The following is a 22,548-nucleotide window of genomic DNA, read 5'->3' on the forward strand; positions in this document are numbered from 1 at the left end:
ATTCCTAATAAAAAAGCTTGAAATGTGCCAGTGCTACTAGATTAACAAACTTCATAATACACAGTGATTATTCATTCCAGGTGAGAGACATTGAAATTAAGTATGTTTTCTATATATTTATATTTATCAAATAGGAGCTTAAACTTAAAACACGTGTATATATTTAAATTGAGGGTAAGTAATTGGATTTACAGCAGATATATATACAAACATTATTTAAATAAAAATGCAAAATAAATTACCATTACAAATTACCAATGTGTACTTTCTCTGCTGGAAGGACCAAGTTGTCTTCCCTCTATTAAATCAACCAAATGTCTTATAACTTCTTAAACTACTATATGCAGTAAGACAACAGTGTTTCACACTGTCTCATTTAAACTATTATTTATTCAATGTTTTGTCAGTCCATTCAAACCCCACCTGATACTCTTAAAGAGTAGGTTCACATTTTTCTTAGAACAATAATCAGGCACCCCTATGTACATCTAAACAATATTTGCTTTCTGTAATCATGCCTCCCGTTCATACTGGCCTTATAGAGATCTCTTCCTAACATGCTTCCAATGGAGGAGGCAGGAAACAAAATCTGAAGTTCATTTGAAGTTAAAACAAGATAAATCAAGCAAGTGCCGTCCAAAGTTGCAAGCTTTTTAGTTGCGTACAAAATTCCTTCCTTGTATCACTTACTAGAGGGTATTTCATGCTAAAAAGACTGAAGAAACTCAACTTACTTTTATTTGTTTTACTCCTACTGCTGAAGCCTAAAATGAACATCTGTTGAACTCTAGAATATATTTTCACACAGACTCTGGACTGTAGATGTTGCCCCCACATCAAATCGTGTTAGGAAGGGATCTCTTTGCTTTAAGAATAAACAGAGCTATGGTGGACTGCAACTAAATACAAGTAGCTTACTGTACTTGTACTTTACTTGAATATTTCCATTTTATACTACTTTATAAGTCTACTCCACTACATTTAAGAGGGAAATGTTTTTACTCCACTACAAGTATGTTAAGCTACCAAGTTATTAAAATTAGCTCCACTTCTATCAGCTGTAATTTACAGACCAATGCATCACTAATTAATGAGCACGTTTTTTACTTTTAGTAGTCTATATTTTGATAATTATACTTTTACTTTAAGTAAAGATTTTGAATACCGGATTTTTACTGGAACAGCAACATAGGGGTGATTACTAATGCACATTAGTGCATGTGAGTGTTGTTTTTAGACAGACTTAACTTATCCTTTAACGCTATTAGTGACACCTGTGATCTCCAGGCATGTCTACTGTGTTGAAGAACAGGCTGGACTTGTCATAAAGGAAAGAAACACAGCTGAAACTAATCACATAGCCTAATGATTGTTCCCTTCATTGTCATTAAGCCAGCATGTCAGACATGAAAGGAAAATTAATAACGAGTGCCACATAAATGCTATGCACTCATTATTTTATTCTACACTATCTCTTTAACTTGACAGTTCTGAGCCAATTGGTCTGATTATATTTTCATTTTATTAGATGTAAACTGTGAAAAAGTATGTGCAGAAAAATATGGATTAACTTAATTGTAAAGCAAAACAACAAATTATTAAACAAGGTCTTGTCCAAATAAAACATATAAGGGTTCAGTTCATGAAAATGCACACATTTAATTTAATATTTTAAAGATAGGTGCAACCCTAAAAAGGTGTTAAATGAGTTTCAGAGTTCACCGTGGACGTGAATGTGCATAACAACAAGCATGCTGGGGGGAGGAGTAAAAGAGGACAGCAATCCTGTAAAACACGTTCCGCAACCTCACCAATCCAGTCGGCCTTTCTCTCTGCAGCAGAACACCTCTGTTCCCCGAGCCACCACAACATTCCTGTTTGCGTCCCCCTCCCTCTGGTAACCATTGTAGTTGTTTTTATTTGAGCGGTGAGTCTCTGCTCAACAGTCAGAGAACCAAAGAGTCCCGGTTTGGGATGGATGCTGTTGAGAGAACCGCCCCGGGGAGCCGGCTGGAGAGGAGCAGTCACACGGCGTTCATAGACAACAACACACTGTATGTTTGGGGAGGTTACCAGGTAAGAAACGTCGGCGTCTAATTTAATTTACTCAATTTCTACCTGCGCAGGTGTGTCTGAGAGGAGCCGCATCATGAGACGCTTAAACACGGCTTTTAAAGTCTTCATTTCCTCCAATAGATTATTTGAAATTCACCATTTAGGCCTATTGCTTTTTTCTTTTTTATTTCAATAAAGACATTTATTTAGTTCTGACATACACTCAGTTTAAAGTTTATTTGGTGAATTCTACGTTTTATTAAGGTTATAATTTTAGAAATGTGTTGATTCAACTTTGACATTTTAGAGGATGTAGCTGTTATTTGCTTTATACCGAGGTGTTTCTAATATTCTAATAGTTTGTCTAGGCTACCTTTTTATTGATGCTAGTATAGTAGACACATCCATGTAACACAATTCCCCACTAATAGGCTACAGCCTTCAAAATGACCACAATGTTGAATCAACACCTAAATACAGTAACCTAAATTAATCTACACATAGGCCTGTACCCTTAATGTAGGTAGGATTTATTGCAGAGAAATTGTGTTACTGCATTAGCTTTGGTTTAGACTAACTGGCAACTTAATGTATAGTTGCCTGTAGAACAATGTTGAAATGGAAAACATGCAGAAATGTTCTCTAAAGCAACTTAATGGCAACAGAGCTGGATTCTCCTATGACCATTTCTATGCATGAACATGTTTGAACAAGAAAACCTTTCTAAGACCACATCATCCTGATTGGTGCAACACTAGATCAGAACCTGAGCCAGGACATATGTCGATGTTTGTGATGTTGGTTTTTAGTGGCTTTATTCAGCAGATGAGGGTTCAAGCACACAGTGGACAAGATGTTATCTCCTTTTTTTTTTTCCCCCCTCACAGGCAGTTGCTGGGGAGGACATCATGTTGCCCAGTGATGAGATATGGCTCTGTGATTTAGACAGCGGGACGTGGTGAGATAAAGACGGCTGTTGACACTGTCATCTTGAAATTCAAGCTATGGACGTCGCCCTAGAGCATGTTTTTGTTTTGATAAAGTCAGTTCTTTTAAAAATAGTACAAATGATAGTGAGTGCTCAGTTAAAGTGAGAATTTGTCTGTATTTATCAAATAAATATCTAAAGAAGTTTTCTGTTGAGTCACTTTAGTCGGATGCAAACAGTTCCCGTGTGTGTGTGTGTGCTTTGTTGAAAGTCAACTCTCAGTATGGTTCAGCTGTCTTTTACCGCCCTTCTCCTTTTGTGTGACAGGGAACGGAGGGACATTGCTGGAGACAAACCCCCAGAGTTATCAGGCTCCTGTGGTTCCCATGTTAATGGCACACTCTACATCTTTGCAGGATGCGACGCACTTGGGTACACAAACCAGGTGAGTCGCCGGGCCTTGTTTGAGCCTCTCATATACTATTACATTCCAGTGACAGAGCTGTGTTTGTCTGAAAGCTAAGTTCATTTTAACAACACATCCTTCTGTAGCCTACTGACACATTTACAAAAACTATTTTAACTGTCCATATTTGGTCTGGCTTTTTAACCTGTTTCTCAAGTTGAGACCCCAACTTCCTAATCAAAGTAAAGTTTGTAACTGGAAAGACATTCGGTCCCAAACTTAAGTTATATTTCTCTCCATGGTGTTATTTCCATACAAAGTGAGGCATTTAGAGGTGTGTTATTCTTGTGTTTCACAAAATAAGTAAGGAAACATGTAATTTTTGGCTACAGGGATGGGAAACAGTAATGCCCATTGATGTGATATGTACTGTGAGCTCTTACTAGTATGTATTGTCAGTTGTAGACCTGTAGTTGATGCTTGTATGTTGTACCTCAAATGTAAGTCGCTTTGGATAAAAGTGTCTGCCAAAAGAGTAAATGTAATGCAACTTGGGAAATGACTTTACTAGAATATTCTTTAGCCCTGTTGGGGGGTGTGTGTGTGTGTGTGTGTGTGTGTGTGTGTCTCCAGCGCTTTGGTCCACGTGACAACTATTGGATGGATTGCCATGACATTTTGATACAGACATTCATGTTTGCACCTCGGGATGATCTTAATAACTTTTGTGATCCCAAACATTTTTAATCCAGTGCCATCATCGGATCAAAAATTTGTCCAGTTATTTGGATTATGAACAAATACCTGAAAATCTAATGACAATCTCATTCACACCTGTACTTTGTTTAATGCTATTTAGCAAATGTTAGCACACTAGCAAAAGATGGTGAACATGGTGGTGGTGGGGATACATCAGCATGGTACATGTCATTGTCGGCTGAGTCTGAATATAGCTGGAAGCACTGCTGTGCATAAACAGAGCTGTGAGTGTGGCTGTAGACTCTTGCCAGTATGCTTCATCAGAGTGTTTTTCGGAAACCACCTGCATGAGAGGAGGATGGAAAGGTTAGAAAGGAGCCAGGGTTTGAAACACTTATCCCACTGTTTTCATTATTTACCCATTATGCATGGGCTGCAGTCTGAATGGCTTCAAGGAGAGACTGTATGAAAATTTGCGTTATTCCCACATTTAAAGGACTACTACATCTCCTTACTGTCGGTGACGCCTTCGAGTGTGGCCATTCACAGCAGCTCTACATACTTTCCTTCTGAGTTGTTTAAGGCCAATAACATTTATGAATTTGGACTGAAATTAATTTCTCCTTTTTTAGAATAGAAATGTCATTTTTAAAAAGTCTCTTGAGGTACATTTCTCTTTTTCAAAAGGCCTGAGTCACTTGAAATGTCTGATGTTTAATTATCTAAAGGTGGACTTTTCAATTGACATCTGTAATGTAAATTATTCCACTACAAAAATGCAGTTCTTCCAAGCTCATGCCAGAGATTATTTAGCTCTGATCATCTGGTCTGATAGCTGTCTGAAACAGGCGCCAGCATTTTATAGAGGGAGACAGGAAGTTAACAAGAATGGCTTTAAAGGTGAAAAGAAATCTTCTCAGTATTTTCAGTGAGGTCTGTCCAGAAATTACAGTGGTGAGGATAAACGGGAAATCTCAAATCTGCTCTGGCTTCGTAATGATTTAGCTCCTTGACAGCAATGGATGGAGTCTCATTTGACAATAAACATGATGGGCCCCTTGATAAATCTGATTTAATTTAACTCCTGTTTGTAGATGTTCAGCGTTGACCTCACAGAGGAGAGCTACTCATGGAAGAGCGTGACCGATACAAAGGGAACGACGCCCTCACCGCGAAACAAACACTCCTGCTGGTTACACAGAGACAGGTCAGTCCCGTCTGTGGAAAATCACACCTCAAGACACAAACTGCCCATGAAGAACAGCTTGACCAGCGCATACTAACAAGCTGAAAAGGAGCTCCAGCTGAGACCTCCAGCAGCGCCCTTTTCACTCAGAAGAACTGGTCATTTTGCATTTTAAATGCACATTGACGGCTCTACAGGAGGGAAATTTTGCTTTAACACCTCCAAAATGTCTTGTGTTTTTTTTGTTTTATTTTAGAAACTAGTTAAGGGATCTTTTGAAGAACTGGTACAAGCAAAATATTGAATAAGAAAGGAACAGTCTTCGGTGGATTCAGTCAGATTTTTCACACAAATTTCAGTTTCGCATGAATTTATGGCGTGTTGCTTTTTCTTGGTGCAGATTAATCTATTTTGGTGGATATGGATGTAAAACCATAGGGGAGGTGCGAAACACATCATCGACAAGCTTCATCGTGGAAGAGATGTCCTGGGTAAATGATACCAAAAATACATCACCACAGCAGCTGCATTTGAGCGTCTTGTGTGGTTACTGTGTACAAACTTTAGAATATAGTTTATTTTGTTTTGTACTCATGATCATATTCCAATCTTGCCTTTTAGACAACAATTGGAAACACGTTATTTAGGTGCTGGGGCTGGAACAATGAAGTCAGTGTTTTTGACACACACACTGAAACGTGGAGCAAGCCAGAGACTCGGGTGAGTAACGCAACATGATTCATGTCTAAGACATTATTAGGGCCACTTGTGCTGTACTTTTTTTACTATTGGACAACATAAATACAATGAGGGATTAATATTATAAATCTTAGACACTGTATATGACCATCATATTATGTAGGAATGATATGATATTGTGTTTATGTCTAGGGTCCTGCTCCTGCCCCCAGAGGCTGCCATGCCAGTGCCCTTCTGGGGAACAAAGGTTACATCTCTGGTGGCGTGGTGAGTTGGCTTGGCGTCACTGGGAAGCTTGTATGTTAAGGTTATATGGGATATGGCCAAAATAACTTGTGGACACCCATGTCCATGTTATTTTGTGTACTTGTGGACTGGAGCTATTTTTCGTGTTTCTCCTTTTTTCCTGTTTAGTTCCAATTTAGGGGAAATCTTAATGAGACAGTATACAAAGATATTTCAGACAATAGTGCGCTACCAACAGTTTGGGGAAGGCCCTTTCCTGTTTCAACATCCCTTTCCTGTTGTGACGTGACAAAGTCCAGATCTTTAAAGAAATGGTTTTCATTTAGTTTGGTGCGGAAGAACTTGACTGGCCTGCACAGAGACCTGACCTCAGCCCCATCCAGCACCTTTGGGATGACCTGGAAAGGTGACTGCGAGCCAGACCGTATCGCCCAAACATCACTGATGCTCTTGTGGCTGAATGGGGAGCAACTCCCTGCAGCCAGGCTTCAAAACCTTGTGGAAAACCTGAAACCAGAATGGTGGAGGCTATTATAACAGTAGCATTAATGCCCATAGTTTTGTAAAAAGATGTTTAGGGTGAAATGTTTGGGTGTCTACATACTTTTTGCCATGCAGTGTGTCTGACCATGTGAGTGAACACTTTCTATATGCTTGTAGGAAACTGCAGAGTTGGACATGTTCTGCTTGGACCTGGAAACCTGGACCTGGACTCGAATGTAAAACTTCTTTCACACATACAGTAGTTGTAACCTTTTGTTGATTTCTACAGATTTTCTTTCCAACGACTTACCAACCTCTGTTGCGTTCTGCTCTGCGTGTGTATTCCTCTCCACCAGTGACCTCTCCCAGTCTTGTACGCCTCTGGGGCGCTCTATGTTCACCATGACGCCCATATCGGATCACACACTCTTCATATACGGAGGACTCGGCACAGATGGAAAAACTCTTAGTAAGTCTCGACCACAGACGTTTCTATCTCTAATCCTTCTACATTTAACTCGACACATGGGACACATCAGCTGCTGCATAGTCCTCTCCCTCGTGGACACATTATGAGACAGCGGGCCCCTGGGCAAAGACATGTAAATGGCGCCCAAAACTGTGTGGTCGCAAAATGACTACAAAGTCAAAGAAATGAAGCAGCAACGTAATTTTATGAATTTGTGGTGGTTTTGCATTTCTTTGTAGCAGTTTGACTTTCCAACAAGAAATATTAAGTTACTTCAAACAGAGGCTCTATCCCTGGGGCCGGTGCCTGGTTGGCCTGTTCAGTAATCCATCCATGCTCTGCCTGATGTTAAACGTTGAAACTATTAGGAAATTATCTGCAGATTATAATCCTCCTCATCTGCCTTGGACTAGTGTGCCCAAGGTTGAAGGGCACCGTAATATCAAAGGACGACATCATTTTTCAAGTGGAAGTGAAGCTCCCTGTGGTTTAATCTGAACTTTGTCATCAATCTTTTTTCTGCTATAGATGATGCCTGGCAGTTTAATGTGCAAAAGAGAGAGTGGAACAAGATAACACACCAACACCAGGACAAACCCAGGTAGTTAATTTGAAGTTCATTAAATTGCTGTATGTTTTTGCGCCCAGAGATCAGTTGATATGACCATAAAAGTCACTTTTTAAATAAACACAGCTTCTTCAACTGTTAAGTGTCTTTGTCTAACCTGATGCAGGTGATCATACCTCATAGTTCAATCAATGTGTGATTTTGTTGTCTTCGCCTTGTCTTCGCCTTCCTCAGGGTTTGTCACACGGCGTGTCTTGGAAGTGACAACGATGTTGTTGTATTCGGGGGAAGCAGCAACATGTGCATCCTCATGGACTCGGTATGTGATGGAAAACCTTCAGGATTTAGCCCAACTGTACTCTTAGTTGTCATAAATGAAGCTTTCAAATATAGCTTTAAAACTACAGCCAGGTCTTAGTAAGAAAAATGCTGTGCAGCATAATCTGTTCCCTTTTAAGATGGTGCACACGTCAGTAAAACATTGCAGCATTATGACTTTAAACCCCTCATTTGTTCTGTAACATTTTTTTTTAACTTATGCAAGTTATCCGGTGAACCAATTATAGCTCAGTGATTAAGTAAACGTGTTAGAAAAAAGAAAGCTTAAGTGGTTTAAGGACTCAAAAGTATAACAAAACAATTGTATTGGAAAATGTGGTGTAAGGACGAGGAATGGATTTCTGAAAATGTCCAGGTTGCATGTTCAAAGTTGCCACCTTGTGAAACACTGAAATCTGCTTAAGGAATTGTACTAATGAGACGCTAGCAGTGTGAAATGCTACATGCTGATATTTAGAGGTTATGATTGCCATGTTCACAATCTTAGCTTAGCCTGTTAGCATGCTAACATCTGCTAATTAGCGCTCAACATCAAGTGCAGCTGAGGCTGATGGGAATGTCATTCGTTTTCAGGTACTTCGTCATAAACCAGAGTGTTGGTCAAAATTGGACCGATGGTGATACTAGAAGAAAATCACCAAAGTCATACTGATTCATCATGGTTGTAGAGAGATTTAGTCTGGACCAAGTGGTGGACGGGCCGACATTACCATCCAGAGGAATGGATATATGGAAATAGATGCTAAAAAAAACAGTTTCACCCACATTCCATCCTCATGTGATTGTCAATCCTCTTATCAGGTGGCTATTCTGAGGGCTCCATCCCAACATCACTGCAAAGAGGTTTTCCTCTTCCAGACCCAGCCATACCCCCTCTTCAGGTATGTTGAACCTTCCAAGTTTATTTCCGGTATCTATGTTCCACAATACAACCATCTGCCCTGAATTCATCCTTGTGTTTATGGGTTGGTCACATGCATTTGTTGTTACCACTGCACATTATGTACATTGACATCATGTGAGAGCATGTTTGCTTTTTGTCTCCATTCACACATGATTAAGCAGTTTTAACAAAGTCCACAGAGACCGCCCTTTGAGATGTTTATGCTCTCACTCTGTTGAACCGGTGTGCCAGTTCACATAACATGGACATGGTGTTATGCTAATAAGCTTTACATTGTTAATATGTATGGGTAGGCAATAGGCTGGGGAATGTTTATATTAAATGGTCAGATTATAACCACTTCAGAACACTTGATACAAAAGTTTATTTTCTGACCAACTGTTTTTTTTTTTTTTTTTTTTTTTTTTGGTTGATTTTTATTTTGTGATCAGATTGGAGTTCAGGTTTCATCTCTGCAGATTGCTTCTCGCAGAACCTTTCTTTTCAAAGCAAATAATTGCTCCTATGGTAGACGCTGTGATATGATCTCCCACGTATTGCAAGAAGGTAGTCTAGATTACATTCAGCCGAAGGGGGGCGGCGGCATCTACAGCCATGCTAGCCAAACATCTGAGTCTGTGAGACTTGAATGCTGTTTAGAAGGCAAAATGTTAACTAGGTTCACCATCTTGGGTTACATTTTGCCATTTAATCTGGTACATATATTCATAGTTTACAGAGGATGAGTCCTATTGTTTTTTTTTGTTTGTTTTTTTTTTGGGGGGGGGGTTCTGGGAATGGTAGCTAGGCTAGAGGTAGATTATTGGTGTTTTGGGTAACTGAAACACTTACTGAAATACATTACAACACATCACACAATGGCTTCTGTAATGCAAGTTAATGTCAAGGGTTTACTTGTGTAAAGTTTTTACAGAAATTATGTTTGAGTTTAAAACGATTAATTTTGAAGCAGTCCAGAGGTCCAAAACACCTCTCAGTCAAATCAAGGAGATTAGTAACATGGCAACCATCAGGTGGACAATAAACGTGCAAATGATGGTACAACACTTGTTTCCTGGAAAAGTAAAATACATCAGTTATTGTCAGAGCAGGGCTACAGTTATTCATTTAAGGTCTGTACACTAGAGTGTGTATTTATAAAAGTAGTTTTAGAGCACCGGAACAATCTTGTTGTTGTTCTCTCCTCCCAAGGTTGTGTGAGGACTTCATAGGAAAAAACCCGGAGCTGTTTGGGAATCAGCTGAACTGGCTGCCATCAAAGCCACGCAGCAAAATCGACAAGCGAGTGGCTTTCTTCTCTGTTATGACGCCTGTCGTTACAGCTTGAAGAGGACTTTTAGAGCGACAAGATTCTGTGTTATTACCAAACATTTTTCATTCTTTGTCGGGTTAGTGTGTTTTTGTGTTTAATGATTTAAAAAAAAACAAAAAAAACATGGTGCTGCTAAAGTTCATTGTTTTAACTTAAACCTTTTGTAAGTAAGTTTTTGGCCATTTTGTTTTTAAACAGCCACTTTAGAATAAGTAAACTTTTACTCTATAGTGATTTGATGTGCAATCTTATTTTGAATAAAGGTATTGATATTACTGTGGTGTTATTCCCTAAATGAACAATATGACATGCTGTATATTCCACAAATCACCATACAAAGAGGAAAAATGATGCATGTAAAATACTTTATTTTATTCCTTCTGCTTTCCTCACTTACTTCCTCTTGTGGGTTTCTGTTACAGACAGAATACCATTTCACTTCAACTTTTAGTATCATTGATGTTTCCTATGTGAAATTTCACTCGGACTAATCTCATTTTTCAAGAACGGTTGTCGTAACTTAGATTTGAGGAGTATATTTCTGACAAAGGGAAAGCATGACCAGTCTGGGAATTTATTAAAAATAGTATTTTTTTTTTTTTTTTTTTTTCTTCATTTGCAAAAGGTGATTTGGGAAGCCTGATTGTTGTTGGTGACCGGAGATTCACAGGGCAGTTCATGCTGGAGGTGGACTGCCTCGCCCGTTTTGTTTCACACAGGCCGGATGTAGTTAGCGGGCAGCATGCCCCGCTGCCCTGTGCGCTGGTTGCATCCGAACATCCAGCCCTCGTCTATTGGCTCCACATCTAAGATCAAATCGCCTTCCTGGAGAGAAACTTCATCTGCTTCTGCAGCCATATAGCTGTACATGGCCTGGTAACGTTTCTGTGGAGTTAAATCAAACACACAAAAGGAAATGAATAACAGAGGTGCTCACACACAGATGCACTGGCATATAACATAAAGATAGTATACAAAGTCCAAACAGATTAATTTGCATTTAATTTCCCTACGGAGTAAGACATACACACATACAAATATACTGTACAAACGATAAAATTCACGCAGCAGCTACACTGACAGTTGGCGGACACTCAAACCACATAAAAATATACATTCACACAGATGCACAGGAACACACACTTTGTTATTATTAGAGAACAAGACTTCTGTATCAACTGAAACTAAACTAATCTGCTAAAACTAAACTATTATAAAACTTCACAAACTAAAACAACAATACAAACAAAATTGAAAATGTATATTACAATAAAAAGACAAAAATAGCCTAGCATCACATACACATACATACTAACTACACTATATGGCTAAATGTATGTGGACACACTTGTTGACCTTTGGCTAGATTAGTTCCAGTTACCACAAATGTTAGTGCTACAGCACTCAATGAATATAGACCACGTTGTGCTTCCAACTGTGTGGCAACAGCTTTTTGTGTAGAAGAAGTTTACTGACCTGCACAGAGCCCTGACCTCAACCCCATCCAACACCTTAGGGATGATTTCAAATGCTGAAGGTCTAGTCAGCCAGACCTTATCGCTCAGTGAATCGCTAAATGGGAGCAAATCCCCTCACTAAGGTTACATAATCTTGTGGAAAGTCAACCCAGAAGAAGCAGTTAATATAAGCAGATTAATGTTCTAATATCGTAGGGTGTAATGTTCAGGTGTCCATGTAATTTTGGCCGTATATTGTATTGTATGTATTAGCCTTACCACTCCACTAGGTGGTGCTACAGCAGCAGGACGCATTTGTCCGACCGGCTGACTGAATCTCTCAGGGTTGGGTTGCTCTTCATAGTCTACACACACACACACACACAGTTAATATACATATATATATACAGTCAAACATGGTTATTTAGATGAGTCTGTCTCAGTATGTGCCTTACCTTGTCTATTTTCAGGAGGAGGTGCGTCACTTCGAATCCTGCTCTTCTCAAATTCTTCATGGTACTTTATCTGCACACACAGGCAGCAAAACGTACACATGTTAAAACCACATTAGGATGCTACACTCAGATTTGACAACACGTGTCATAGATCTGTGGTATATAACTCACAATCTTTAGGAGGGCTGAGGGAGGATGGAGAGTTTTATCTCTGCCACAAAGGCAACAGTTTTTTATTACAGAATCCAACCGTCAAACAGTCAAAGACTTCAAGCAAAGAGCTACCTGTCTATTTTAAGTTTTCAGGTTTTATTTCCTCATCTTACAATAACACTAAGATGAAATGTACCAGTAAAAATGTACATACATGTCAGCTATGCTGTTTGGATTGTAAAGCCCTCTTTATAAATAAGGCTGGAAGAGGAAACTGGATGTTGAATAAGGAAAAGAAGGATCAGCCCCCTGTGACCTCAACAGCCCTCAGGAGGAGCAAAAAGAGGGAGGACATGATGGGAAAAAGACTGGAGGAGAGTGAGGGACTAAAAAAAGGCAAAATGAAAGAATGAAAGCAGCCAGTGGAAAAAGAAGTTACTAGGTTTTTGCCCTTTTGACATGCAGCTTATCACCCGTCATTCCTTTCTGCAACTAGTGCTCTCATGAGAGACAGAAGAGAAAGTTTGTGTGTGTGTGTTTCAGTGTTGTATGCATGCATGTGTGTGTTTCAGTGTTGTATGCATGTGTGTGTGTGTGCACGCAGCAGAGGGCGGACGTTCACTTTGTGTCCACAGCTGAGAGACTTTGACCATATAGGGCAGCTCCTCAGTGGACGCAGAGAAATGTCTGAAATGTGCCTGTGTGTCTCTGCAGGATCGCACTGACATCCTTCACTGCTGTGTGGAGCAGTTTCTTCCCTCGGCTTTGAACCAGTCCACTACCATCCTTCTCTGAAAGGGCTTATTGGACCGTGATGCTTTCCTGTTGTGTTTTAGGGAAATGGCTCGACTTACTGCTTGCATCTGGCAATGTCGTGCTTGTATTTTTGTCCTGCACGGAAACAAACACTGTGCGCTCCATTATTTTTTCGAACAGTTAAAGTGGAAAAAACAGTGAGATATCTACCAGATGTTTAACTGTCCAGTTAGATTAAGGATTAGTTCCTTCTCTGAGCAGAAGTCAATGTGAAATTAAGTTAATGAAATTTTGTTTGTAGTGTGTCATTTCATACACAATGTGCCAATTATGGCAGATCATCCACAGAACATGCTGTCAACAGTTTTCACTGGAACTACTTTCTACTCATTTCTTTTGTGTTCTGTAGATTAATTAACCTGGTTTCAGACCTCTGAATCAATGTCTACATTTCACCTACATATAGAGCTTATTAAGAATACCTTGCCACAAAAAAGGCGACAAGTCTTATGGAAGTTTGCAGAAATAACGACTCTTAAATTGGCTTATTTCTTAATAATCTTGAAAAATGTTAACTAGCAACCACTACCGCAGCTTCTCAGTGGATTGAATATGACGTCAGTGGGATGGATACGACACTCGCTAGTGGTTGGCTAGGCTAAAATAACAGAAACTTCCAAACAGAAAGCAGTTGACATGAACACAAATGTCAATTGCTTGGCAAAATCCCCAAATTAGGGCACTGTTTCTAGAAAATCTCAGCAAAATCTCTAAACGTGGGCACGTAAAACCCCAAAACTCTCAGCATTAAATAATGTTTCTCAGGGGGACTGCACTTACGTTACTGATCTGGTCTTGTGTCTTCTTCACTCTCTGCATCTCTGGAGTGTCGACCACCACGCTGAAACCTTTTCCTTTGTTCTTTTCAAAGTCCTCCTTGTAAAGAGCCTGAAATTTACAGTTAAATGAAATGTCAAAAAACAAAAAGTAGTTCGATATTTTGGGCTCCTTTTCTGAGAGTTAGATGAGAAGATTAATAATTCTCTCATGTTTGTGCGCTAAATATGAAGCTACAACCAGCAGCTTAGCTTGGCATAGAATCTGGAAAACAGGAGTAAGCAGCTAGCCTGGCTCTGTCCAAAGGTAATAAAATCTGCCTAAGAGAACCACTAAAACTCACAAATTAACACAATCTTGTTTCTCTAACAAAATCTTGTTTGTTTAATTCAAAAACTTCCTGGAGTATTGTTGTCACTGTGAGTTAGCCAGGCAACCAGCCAAGGCTCCAGGAAGCCAGTGGGCCCATCCAAGAAATAGTCTGACACATGACCTGGATAACATCGCAACTTTTAAGTTCTACACTTCTGTTTTTGTATGGATTAAATAGATGAGTCTTTATGTTAAACTAAGCTAACTGGCTGCTGGTTCGGTTCTAGCATATTGGACAGACTTGAGAGTGGTACCAATATCCTCATCTAACTTTCAGTAAAAAATAAGCGTATTTCCCATAATGTCGAACAATTCCTTCAAGACAAGTATGATAAATTACACAAGTTGAGTGAAACAGTTCAGTAGATTTATTATATTTTGAATTCATGCACAGTTTTATCATTCACTTCAGCTGAAAACATGGAGTTACAATCTGTGTATATGGTGTATTGTATCAGTTGAATGACATCTTGCGGTAAAAAGAAGTCATGTCCTGTATGTTATTTCCATTATGACAGTGGTCTCCATTTTTGCTCGTGACCCCTCAATTTCAAGTTATGTCTAATTGCAACCTGCTGGTTATAGGGTACATGTCTATGAACAGCCATTTTTCATTTTAATATTTTTTAGAGCCCTGCAGTGGTAAAAACATCCAGTATTTTGCAAGAGCAAACACAATTTGGAGGCAAAACTTTCCTTTACTTATTTGTAAGTCTTGTTATGCAAAATGGAAACAACTGCACTGACAGGCTGTTGTGATGTTTTAGTCTTGAGTCAGTCTGCAACACAAGTTCAACATAACCTGAATGCAGCCTTGGATCAAAACCACTTAGGGCTGATTTAACAAGAACGTTTATATGTTAAGGAAGAGATTTTTATAAAAGTGCATGCAGATGTGCAGACACAGACACATACACAGTTAGAAGTTGGAAAGAAGTCACATCATAAAACTTGTCTCTAGAAATGAAGAAAAAGGTAACTCGACGAGCTGTTATGACTGTAGAGACGAAACGAAGAACTGAAGATTTAGTGTTATTAGATTATTCGATGCTCTGCGGTTTTCGAGGCGAACCGGACATACATGACTGATCTGGTCTTGTGTCTTCTTCACTCTCTGCATCTCCGGAGTGTCGGCCACCACGCTGAAACCTTTCCCCTTGTTCTTTTCAAAGTCCTCCTTATAGAGCGCCTGCAAATTTGTAATTCATCAGGATTTAAGAAACTCTTTGAAAGACAGAAGGGTAAAAAAAGATCCCTGAGGTTAACTTCTCGGCACAAAGAGGGTTGTTTTCTTCAAAATGACAACAAAGAGATTATAAAGTTAGATTTTATGAGGTTGCACGCACACATTTACTAAACGTGATCCACAAATACACATAAACATAAATGTTAAATTACCTTGCTGGTTTAGGCTCAGGGGAAACACTTGCAACATTAAACAAAGCCGAAATGTTTAGTTGACAGTAAATCTGAGATCCCCACACACTGCGCTCACACACACACACATACACACACACTCAAGTGAGTCATGTTCTTGCTATGAAAAAAATGCTGGCTCTGTAAGAGAGCTTGACTGCCGGGACTTTTATGGTTATAAACAATGAAATGGGTTGGTTGGATGAGACAAGAGGAGAGGACAGAGAGAGACCGAGAGAGAGAGAGAGAGTAGGAAACAGCTTTTGGTGTAAATTTGATCATGATGTTATAACAATCATGAAGCATTACAACATAGTTATGTTACATTATAGTTTAAAATGGTTTTAACCAAAAATGGAACCGCTCTCGCTTAGTCTTTGTGGTAACATCAGGTGCTTGTTTCAGACATCTGGAGTCTAGTAAAGAGATTTGGAGTCAGCTAAAGAGTATAATGAATTTAGCATGAATGTAACACTGGTCCACTCACTGGAACCCATTGTCAACAGTTTTCATAGGGACCATTTTTCCAGAGAAAGTAGTTTAAATAAAATTTGTTACTGAATTATTAAAATGTACTTTTTCAAGACCACAAACAAAATCCATTCACCTCTATTCAGATTCCTTCTCAAATGTGGAGGATTATTTTTAAGGTATATTTCAACATTTTGGGAACTCCTTTCCAAGAGATATGACTGACTGCTATAACCTCCAAGGGAAGTGTCACAAGACAAAATTTAGTATTTTTCAACCTGGACCTTATTTCCCCATGTTTGTGTCTCTATGTGACCAGTATTGAGTGAGCGCACTGCAGTCGCCAGCAGCAAAACAGGGCTCCGACGCAGTCCTTGCAAGTAATTGCGCCCGTCACAGAACATCCAGGGTCGCTTTGACGAGAGAGCTATAGCAAACAAAAAGGTTCTTCTTCTTGGAAAAGGTCTATCTCTGTAGGGATCCTTTCCATAATGTTGTCAGACATTTATAATAACAATCTGAGCTTTTCAGTGGCAAAAGCAAGAACTTTAGTGAGTGCACTTTGATAAAAGTTGATTACAAACTTGTAGTTAGCCAACACAGATCAATGATATTGCACTAAAAAAGGCAACAAACGGTGGTCAGGCCGCAGTAAACATGCCAGCAGATCAGCTCATTAGAGATAATGCTAGCTAGGCTACCCCCATTAGTCATGTGATCCTGGCCTTGCAGGTTGCAGAGGTCCGTCAAGAATCTCGTAGCTAGAGCCCAGAGTTGATTAGCTTTGTTTGAGCAACAGGTAGCCTACAGAGTACAACAGCAGATAAAAGATTCAGTTTTACAGTTTGTTGGCAGGTGATTTAAAGTTTAACAAAAAAAGCAGCATTAAAAAAACCAAGTGGTGATTTGAGTTTTAGGAAATGTTTCTATTTTAAAACTTTTCTACAATTTACAGGCGAAGAAAAGCATTTTGAGGAACAAGGCAATATCTAAAAAAAATTCAAACTGTAAAGCAATCTTTAATTTTGCGTGACTTGGAGGACTTATGCCTTTGACTGGTTTAAATGGCTGGCTTGAACAGTGTGATTAGATTAGAGGGGTCAGCCAGGGAGGCTGAGTTGAGCCGGTGCCACATGAGAGATCGAATAGGAAGAGAGATTTAAGTGTTTTTTAAACTACTGTCCAATTTCTGATCTCTTAGGAGAAACATTTACACTTTATAAAGCTCAGATTTGGTTTGAGTTCAGTCTCAAAACTTTACATCTAAATCAAACTAGCATGCTCTCGCTTTAGTATTTGGTCAAAGGGTTCATTTGATTAAATCGAAGGAATCCAATTGTCTTGTGAGGTGCGTACGTGTCTCCTGCTGTGAGACAGATAGAGAGCTAAGTGAAGGTGACAGCTAGAGAGGGAAAGATACACCGAGCCACGATGACGCAACGAGATTAGGACGAGTATCTTTGCAAGTGACAGAAAACAGAGAATGACAAGGATAGCAGAGACAGAGGTGAGTGACAGGTCTGGTCTGTGAGTGTCTGACCTGACTATTGAGCATGCTCTGTTGTTTGAGACGCAGATTTTCAGGGGTGTCAGTCACTATAGTGAAGGAGGTTTTGGGGTAATGCCTGAAAGAAAAGAGAAGAATAACAGAAATCACTTGTAACCAGATCAATGTTAGAGGTTAACTTTACTCCTAGGTTAAAACTCACTAAAACGGTGTCCTATATTATTCTAGGTGACAGAAAATGTCACTTTTGTTCTGTCAAAAGTTTTACGTTGATCTAATTTAGATTTTATCTGATATTTTTCACATTCTCATATATATCAACAACTATATAACTATATATAAGTATTCGGTTGCATTTCCTAAAGGCAGCAAAATCTGTAATAACTAAATAATATATTACAGAATATTAGCCAATTTGTTACTACTGGAGAAATAAAATCTAGAGACACAAAATGTATATATATATGAAGATTTTCTTTATCCACAAATAACTGAGAGTAAAAGTCAGAAGAGGTAGCCCTGCTGTGTGGTCATGAAATGCACAAATGTGCAAACAGCCAGGGCTGAAGTATTTTCTGGAATGGCACAAACTCTCATCTCAGGTTACACTGACGATTTGTTTGGGATCACATGATTCTATCGGTCAGTTCACACTTCACCTCCACACACACTGCAGCTTCCACTGCCCATCTGTGTGTATCAATTGCTACAGAAATAAACATCTGCTTGTGTCATGACGGGTTTTGTTTGTGATGAAATGAACAAAACCTGCTTCTGGCAGTTATAAGATTACAATAACTTATACTTTCCCAGGAAAAAGTACAATTTAAAGACATTATGTAGACATATAATACTGCACACTGTAACGGTGTGGTCACAAGATAATTCATAAGTGCTTCCACACAGTATATAGTTGTCCTGTTAATTTACAGGCTGTCTGATCTGTTCATTTTAACCATCAGGATGATCCATGTGGTGTAAACACTCACATACTGCAGTAAGGTTTCTTCTCAAAGCCTTTGTAGGTCGTCATGCTCAGGGCCATCTTGCATACCTCACAGCTGAAACAACCTTTGTGCCAATACTAGGGAGAGGAAGAGAGCAAAAAGTCAGAGATAATGTGTAAAATATTGAATTCTATCCACTGAAAGAAAAACTTCCTAGTGGCCTGCGTTACGTTGTGCCAAATATTTATTCAGTCTTGCTGATTTAACTTGACATCAGCTAAAAAAACAAAAAGAAGGACTTCAATGTAACTTGAGTGGGAAAATTCCTTTACTGCTCTACATGAGACACAGCTGTTTCTCTACAGTGAGCAAGTGCCAACAAGAGATGGTTACAGTGAAAAATTGCTATATGAGAATTGAGTGCATGTGTACTGTCATCACCTGAATAAAGTAAGGATTAAGGTATGGTTTGTAGTACTGCCAACTCCCTCAGTAACCTGTTCATATACATGATTTATTTGATTGGGTTAATGTCCAAAAAGATGTGTGGAAACATCTTCCCCAATTCCAGATTGCCTTAATGCCAATTCAATACTTTAAAAGTGTTTTGCTGTTTACCCCCAAGCTTGTGCAGTGTTTACTCCTCTCTGTTACCTGTGCACCTGACAGTGCATAGAAAAGAAAACTTTCTCACATGGCCTTACTCTGTGACCTTTGTGGAGTGTATGCACCATATGAAAAGAAAGTCATAACACTGGCAAAACAATCCAGCTTGCCACTGTTAATCACATTATTTAGCTTTGATTGTGTCATAAAATTGGTTAAATGAACCTAGGCTGCAGTAATCAGAGATCAGTAATCTGTTTTTATCTGGTTATAGGCACATTATCAGAGAACATCTCAACAAGTTGATACCAACACATAAACACACAGTGTGCTCTGTCCTTTTTTTAACATTTAGAGGTTTATAGCCAATATTTATCTACCGGATGTGGTTTTTCTCATCATCACTCCCCTAGTGTGTGTCTGTTATGTGTACAGTATATGTGTATATGTATTGTATGTTATTGTGCATGTGTGCACACAAAGGAAGGATAAAGTCATTCACATAATGAGCCAGAAAATTTCATATAGTGGTAAAGCATCACAGAGAAGATACTTAGGCATTAAGTGCACAAAAGTAAATTTTTTTTAGTTAAAAATGGATATTGTAAGTTAACAACTAGTCTTGCAAAACAGTTGGTGAAAGTATTAAAGTAAACAGACTTCTGCCTCTCTGACCATCTTTGTAGCAAACTTTTGAAAGCATTTTACAACCTTAAAGCAATGCATTTTTCTTTTTCTTTAAGGAATAGGCTCACTCTTTATGAATCTGCAATACAGGACACAAATAGTAGTCAAAAGACAATCAGGCAAAAGAAGAATCATTACAGGGATGTGCTTACTACAAATAGGCCTATATGAAACGTATTATACAGACAGAAATATTATAGACTAAATCTCTACAGATATTATTGAAATTTGGGATTTATATTTGGTTAGTGAATGGGGTTAGACTTGTATCACCTTACCTTATCAAGGCAATTTATTTTTTCTGTGGGGTAAACTGGTTTATTGCATCTTCCACAGGGCGGATTCATGATGGCACCGGGATTCCTCACACCGCAAAAAAACCCTCTCACTGCTCCGGTAAAAAAAAAAAGTGTTCAGAAGTAAACTACAGGCTGTGATGAGCAGCTGTGAATCACACCGTCGTCCTCTTCTTCGTCTGCAGGCATTTCACTTAATATACGGTCTCGACCTCACGGCGAGGAGGAGTCAAGCGTGAAGCACCAAGCATTCATGGTGCATATTTACCGTCGGATAACGGAAGTTTTACATGCTCTGTGTGGGTAATAAGTAACCAGACAGCTGTCGAAATAACGTGCAGGTTGTCTAAATATCAAAACTATTGATTATATCTATCTAAAAAAAGAAAGCGTGTAAAATCACAAAATCAACAAGCTACTGAGTTGTGTTCCCGCTTTAGATGGGAATTACGGGTTTCTGTGGAGTACCTGAAGGCAGCGTCAAATCTGTAATAACCTTAAAAGGAGCAGGAAAGTAACCAGCTGCAGTTACACTATAATACAGTAAGGACGAGTGATAGACATATAAATGTCTTTAAAACAATAATAGTGTAGAGGGGAAACAAGAAAAAGGATATTTTCAACAAAAATCAAAGACGAAGTTAAGATAATCACTTTGAGTATCCCCCTATGAGTTTTACTATTTTTCTGTAACTCATCTAAAATATTAACAAGTTTAGAAATAATGAAGGCGACAATGTACACAAAGAGAGAAAACACAATTATACGCCTTGATGACAAAAGATAAAACACTGATGGCCACAGGAGAGTCACCAGTATCAATCTCTTTGGCACCCTCTGCCGGAGAACGAAGACATTACAACTGCCTATTTTCACTGTGAATGTGAGCTAAATGCTAATGCGTTATGGTATAATGGTGATTTACCGTGCTAATCATAGGTGCTAACACACGATGTAGCGCGGTGACACATACAAAAAAAGGGAAAATATACCACTTAAATTAAATCAGGATACGCTGTCTCTATATAAATACAGATAACGCCATAATGTGTTCTACATCGGGGGTATAGCTCAGTGGTAGAGCATTTGACTGCAGATCAAGAGGTCCCCGGTTCAAATCCGGGTGCCCCCTCTTTTTCATAGTCGTTTCAACGTTTGACGTTGTATTTATATTTAACGTTACGACCAGGTTGCGAGAGATGGGAAGCCAACGGTTACCGTTACGGTGAGTTTACCGGTTAACGCCTAACGTTTCGCACAAGCCCCAACTATAACTTGCTTGTGCAACGGTGGAAGCCATAACGTTACATAACGTTACTAGTAACTTAGTATGCTCCACCACCTGTAACGTAACGTTAACTGGTTGTTCGGAAGTTTTTTCAGTCATCATACAGGCGTCACTAAATATAACGTTATTTAACGTTACGCTTTAGTGTGCGCCCGCCGAACTGTAAGTCATAATGTTGACATACTCACTTGTTTGTTCGTCATTTGCTAAAATAACCGGACTCTTTGTAAGTTAGTGTGCTAGCGTAAGTCAGCTCTGGTCATGCTAATAAGGACTAACTGACAGGTTAGCGTCTAGCCTGTGCTGGTGTTCATCATCTTTCAACCCTTAATTTGTCGTCATTAGTCGTATGTAAAGCCCGTTATAACATTTATTGTGCGAGGTTAATCAGTAACGTTACTTAGTTACAAGCAACATGCCTTCATTAAGTTCTTCTTCTTTAGTTTTAAACTAAATCTGTGAGACTAACTTAGCTGTGAGTTTCTAGCTAGGTTAGCTTGAAATTACATTATTTGGGATCAACCTGTCCCTAGGTTTAAGTGTGGGGGTTGTTGAGTTGTTGACTTTCTTGTAGTGTCATGGCTCCATCGTGTGGCTGTGCTATGTAATGTTTGTGTGCCATCAATCCATAACAATGACTGGTTCTGTTTGTATTATGTTTTTATTTCCAAGTAAGGTTCAAATCAAGGGAAACTGGACTTGGTTGAAGATAACGTTACTTGAAGATGTTTCAACTCTCTTCCAAGAGGCTTCTTCAGTTCTCAGAAACTGGCAGGGAGTCCCAGGTATTTAACCTCTGTGGGCTTGTTATCATCAAGGTGATGTATCGGTGTTACTTGTTTGTGGCTGTTGTAATGACCATTATAGTTGTCTTTGATAACTATGACCTGGATAACTGAGAATCTCCACAGACATGATTTTCTTTCTCTGTTTTATTTTCATGTCATTTGTAAACCACATACACGCACAAAGGTGGTTGCTGGTATACAAGACACTTCAATGTTAA

At 39.1% G+C, this 22,548-nt stretch overlaps 2 protein-coding genes and 1 non-coding gene across 5 annotated transcripts; 2 read left to right on the plus strand and 1 right to left on the minus strand.

Moving 5' to 3' along the window:
* Nucleotides 1-1,797: 1,797 nt before the first annotated feature.
* On the plus strand, nucleotides 1,798-10,527 carry LOC119916222 (kelch domain-containing protein 1-like). Of its 2 annotated transcripts, XM_038736154.1 has the most exons (13): nucleotides 1,800-2,076; nucleotides 2,943-3,013; nucleotides 3,311-3,428; nucleotides 5,183-5,295; nucleotides 5,675-5,765; nucleotides 5,896-5,994; nucleotides 6,166-6,240; nucleotides 6,880-6,938; nucleotides 7,059-7,171; nucleotides 7,700-7,772; nucleotides 7,974-8,058; nucleotides 8,880-8,959; nucleotides 10,174-10,527. In XM_038736154.1, the coding sequence occupies exons 1-13, from the start codon at nucleotides 1,975-1,977 to the stop codon at nucleotides 10,307-10,309; spliced, it is 1,215 nt and encodes a 404-aa protein (XP_038592082.1). In that variant the 5' UTR covers nucleotides 1,800-1,974; the 3' UTR covers nucleotides 10,310-10,527. The 2 variants fall into 2 exon arrangements, with proteins under 2 accessions (XP_038592083.1, XP_038592082.1); XM_038736155.1 differs by lacking the exons at nucleotides 8,880-8,959; nucleotides 10,174-10,527 and adding an exon at nucleotides 8,652-8,873 and having other exon boundaries at nucleotides 1,798-2,076.
* Nucleotides 10,528-10,642: 115 nt separating this feature from the next.
* Nucleotides 10,643-20,444, minus strand: LOC119916223 (LIM and SH3 domain protein 1-like). 2 transcript variants are annotated; one of them, XM_038736156.1, is made up of 8 exons: nucleotides 20,237-20,443; nucleotides 18,708-18,802; nucleotides 17,752-17,836; nucleotides 15,406-15,513; nucleotides 13,956-14,063; nucleotides 12,207-12,276; nucleotides 12,031-12,116; nucleotides 10,643-11,179 (listed from the first exon to the last, which is right to left on the minus strand). In XM_038736156.1, the coding sequence occupies exons 1-8, from the start codon at nucleotides 20,303-20,305 to the stop codon at nucleotides 11,006-11,008; spliced, it is 795 nt and encodes a 264-aa protein (XP_038592084.1). In that variant the 5' UTR covers nucleotides 20,306-20,443; the 3' UTR covers nucleotides 10,643-11,005. The 2 variants fall into 2 exon arrangements, with proteins under 2 accessions (XP_038592084.1, XP_038592085.1); XM_038736157.1 differs by lacking the exon at nucleotides 15,406-15,513 and having other exon boundaries at nucleotides 20,237-20,444.
* Nucleotides 20,445-21,314: 870 nt separating this feature from the next.
* On the plus strand, nucleotides 21,315-21,386 carry trnac-gca. The gene has a single exon. It is a non-coding gene; the product is annotated as a tRNA-Cys (tRNA).
* Nucleotides 21,387-22,548: the final 1,162 nt, after the last annotated feature.

Source organism: Micropterus salmoides, unplaced genomic scaffold (assembly GCF_014851395.1).
Source record: "Micropterus salmoides isolate LMB-PRFRI ecotype aquatic unplaced genomic scaffold, ASM1485139v1 Ms_hic_scaffold_21, whole genome shotgun sequence".
In the NCBI taxonomy this organism is placed as follows: domain Eukaryota; kingdom Metazoa; phylum Chordata; class Actinopteri; order Centrarchiformes; family Centrarchidae; genus Micropterus; species Micropterus salmoides.

What these genes read in the sequence shown, in the direction of transcription:
- LOC119916222 (XM_038736154.1), top strand. Translation starts at nt 1,975, where the DNA reads ATGGATGCTGTTGAGAGAACCGCCCCGGGGAGCCGGCTGGAGAGGAGC. An exon ending in TCGTGGAAGAGATGTCCTGG is followed by an intron (nt 5,766 to 5,895) that starts GTAAATGATACC and finishes CTTGCCTTTTAG; the next exon opens with ACAACAATTGGAAACACGTT. An exon ending in TGTGCATCCTCATGGACTCG is followed by an intron (nt 8,059 to 8,879) that starts GTATGTGATGGA and finishes TCCTCTTATCAG; the next exon opens with GTGGCTATTCTGAGGGCTCC.
- LOC119916223 (XM_038736156.1), bottom strand. Translation starts at nt 20,305, where the DNA reads ATGAATCCGCCCTGTGGAAGATGCAATAAACCAGTTTACCCCACAGAA. An exon ending in AGAGCATGCTCAATAGTCAG is followed by an intron (nt 15,514 to 17,751) that starts GTCAGACACTCA and finishes ACAAATTTGCAG; the next exon opens with GCGCTCTATAAGGAGGACTT. An exon ending in CACAAGACCAGATCAGTCAT is followed by an intron (nt 14,064 to 15,405) that starts GTATGTCCGGTT and finishes TGTAAATTTCAG; the next exon opens with GCTCTTTACAAGGAGGACTT.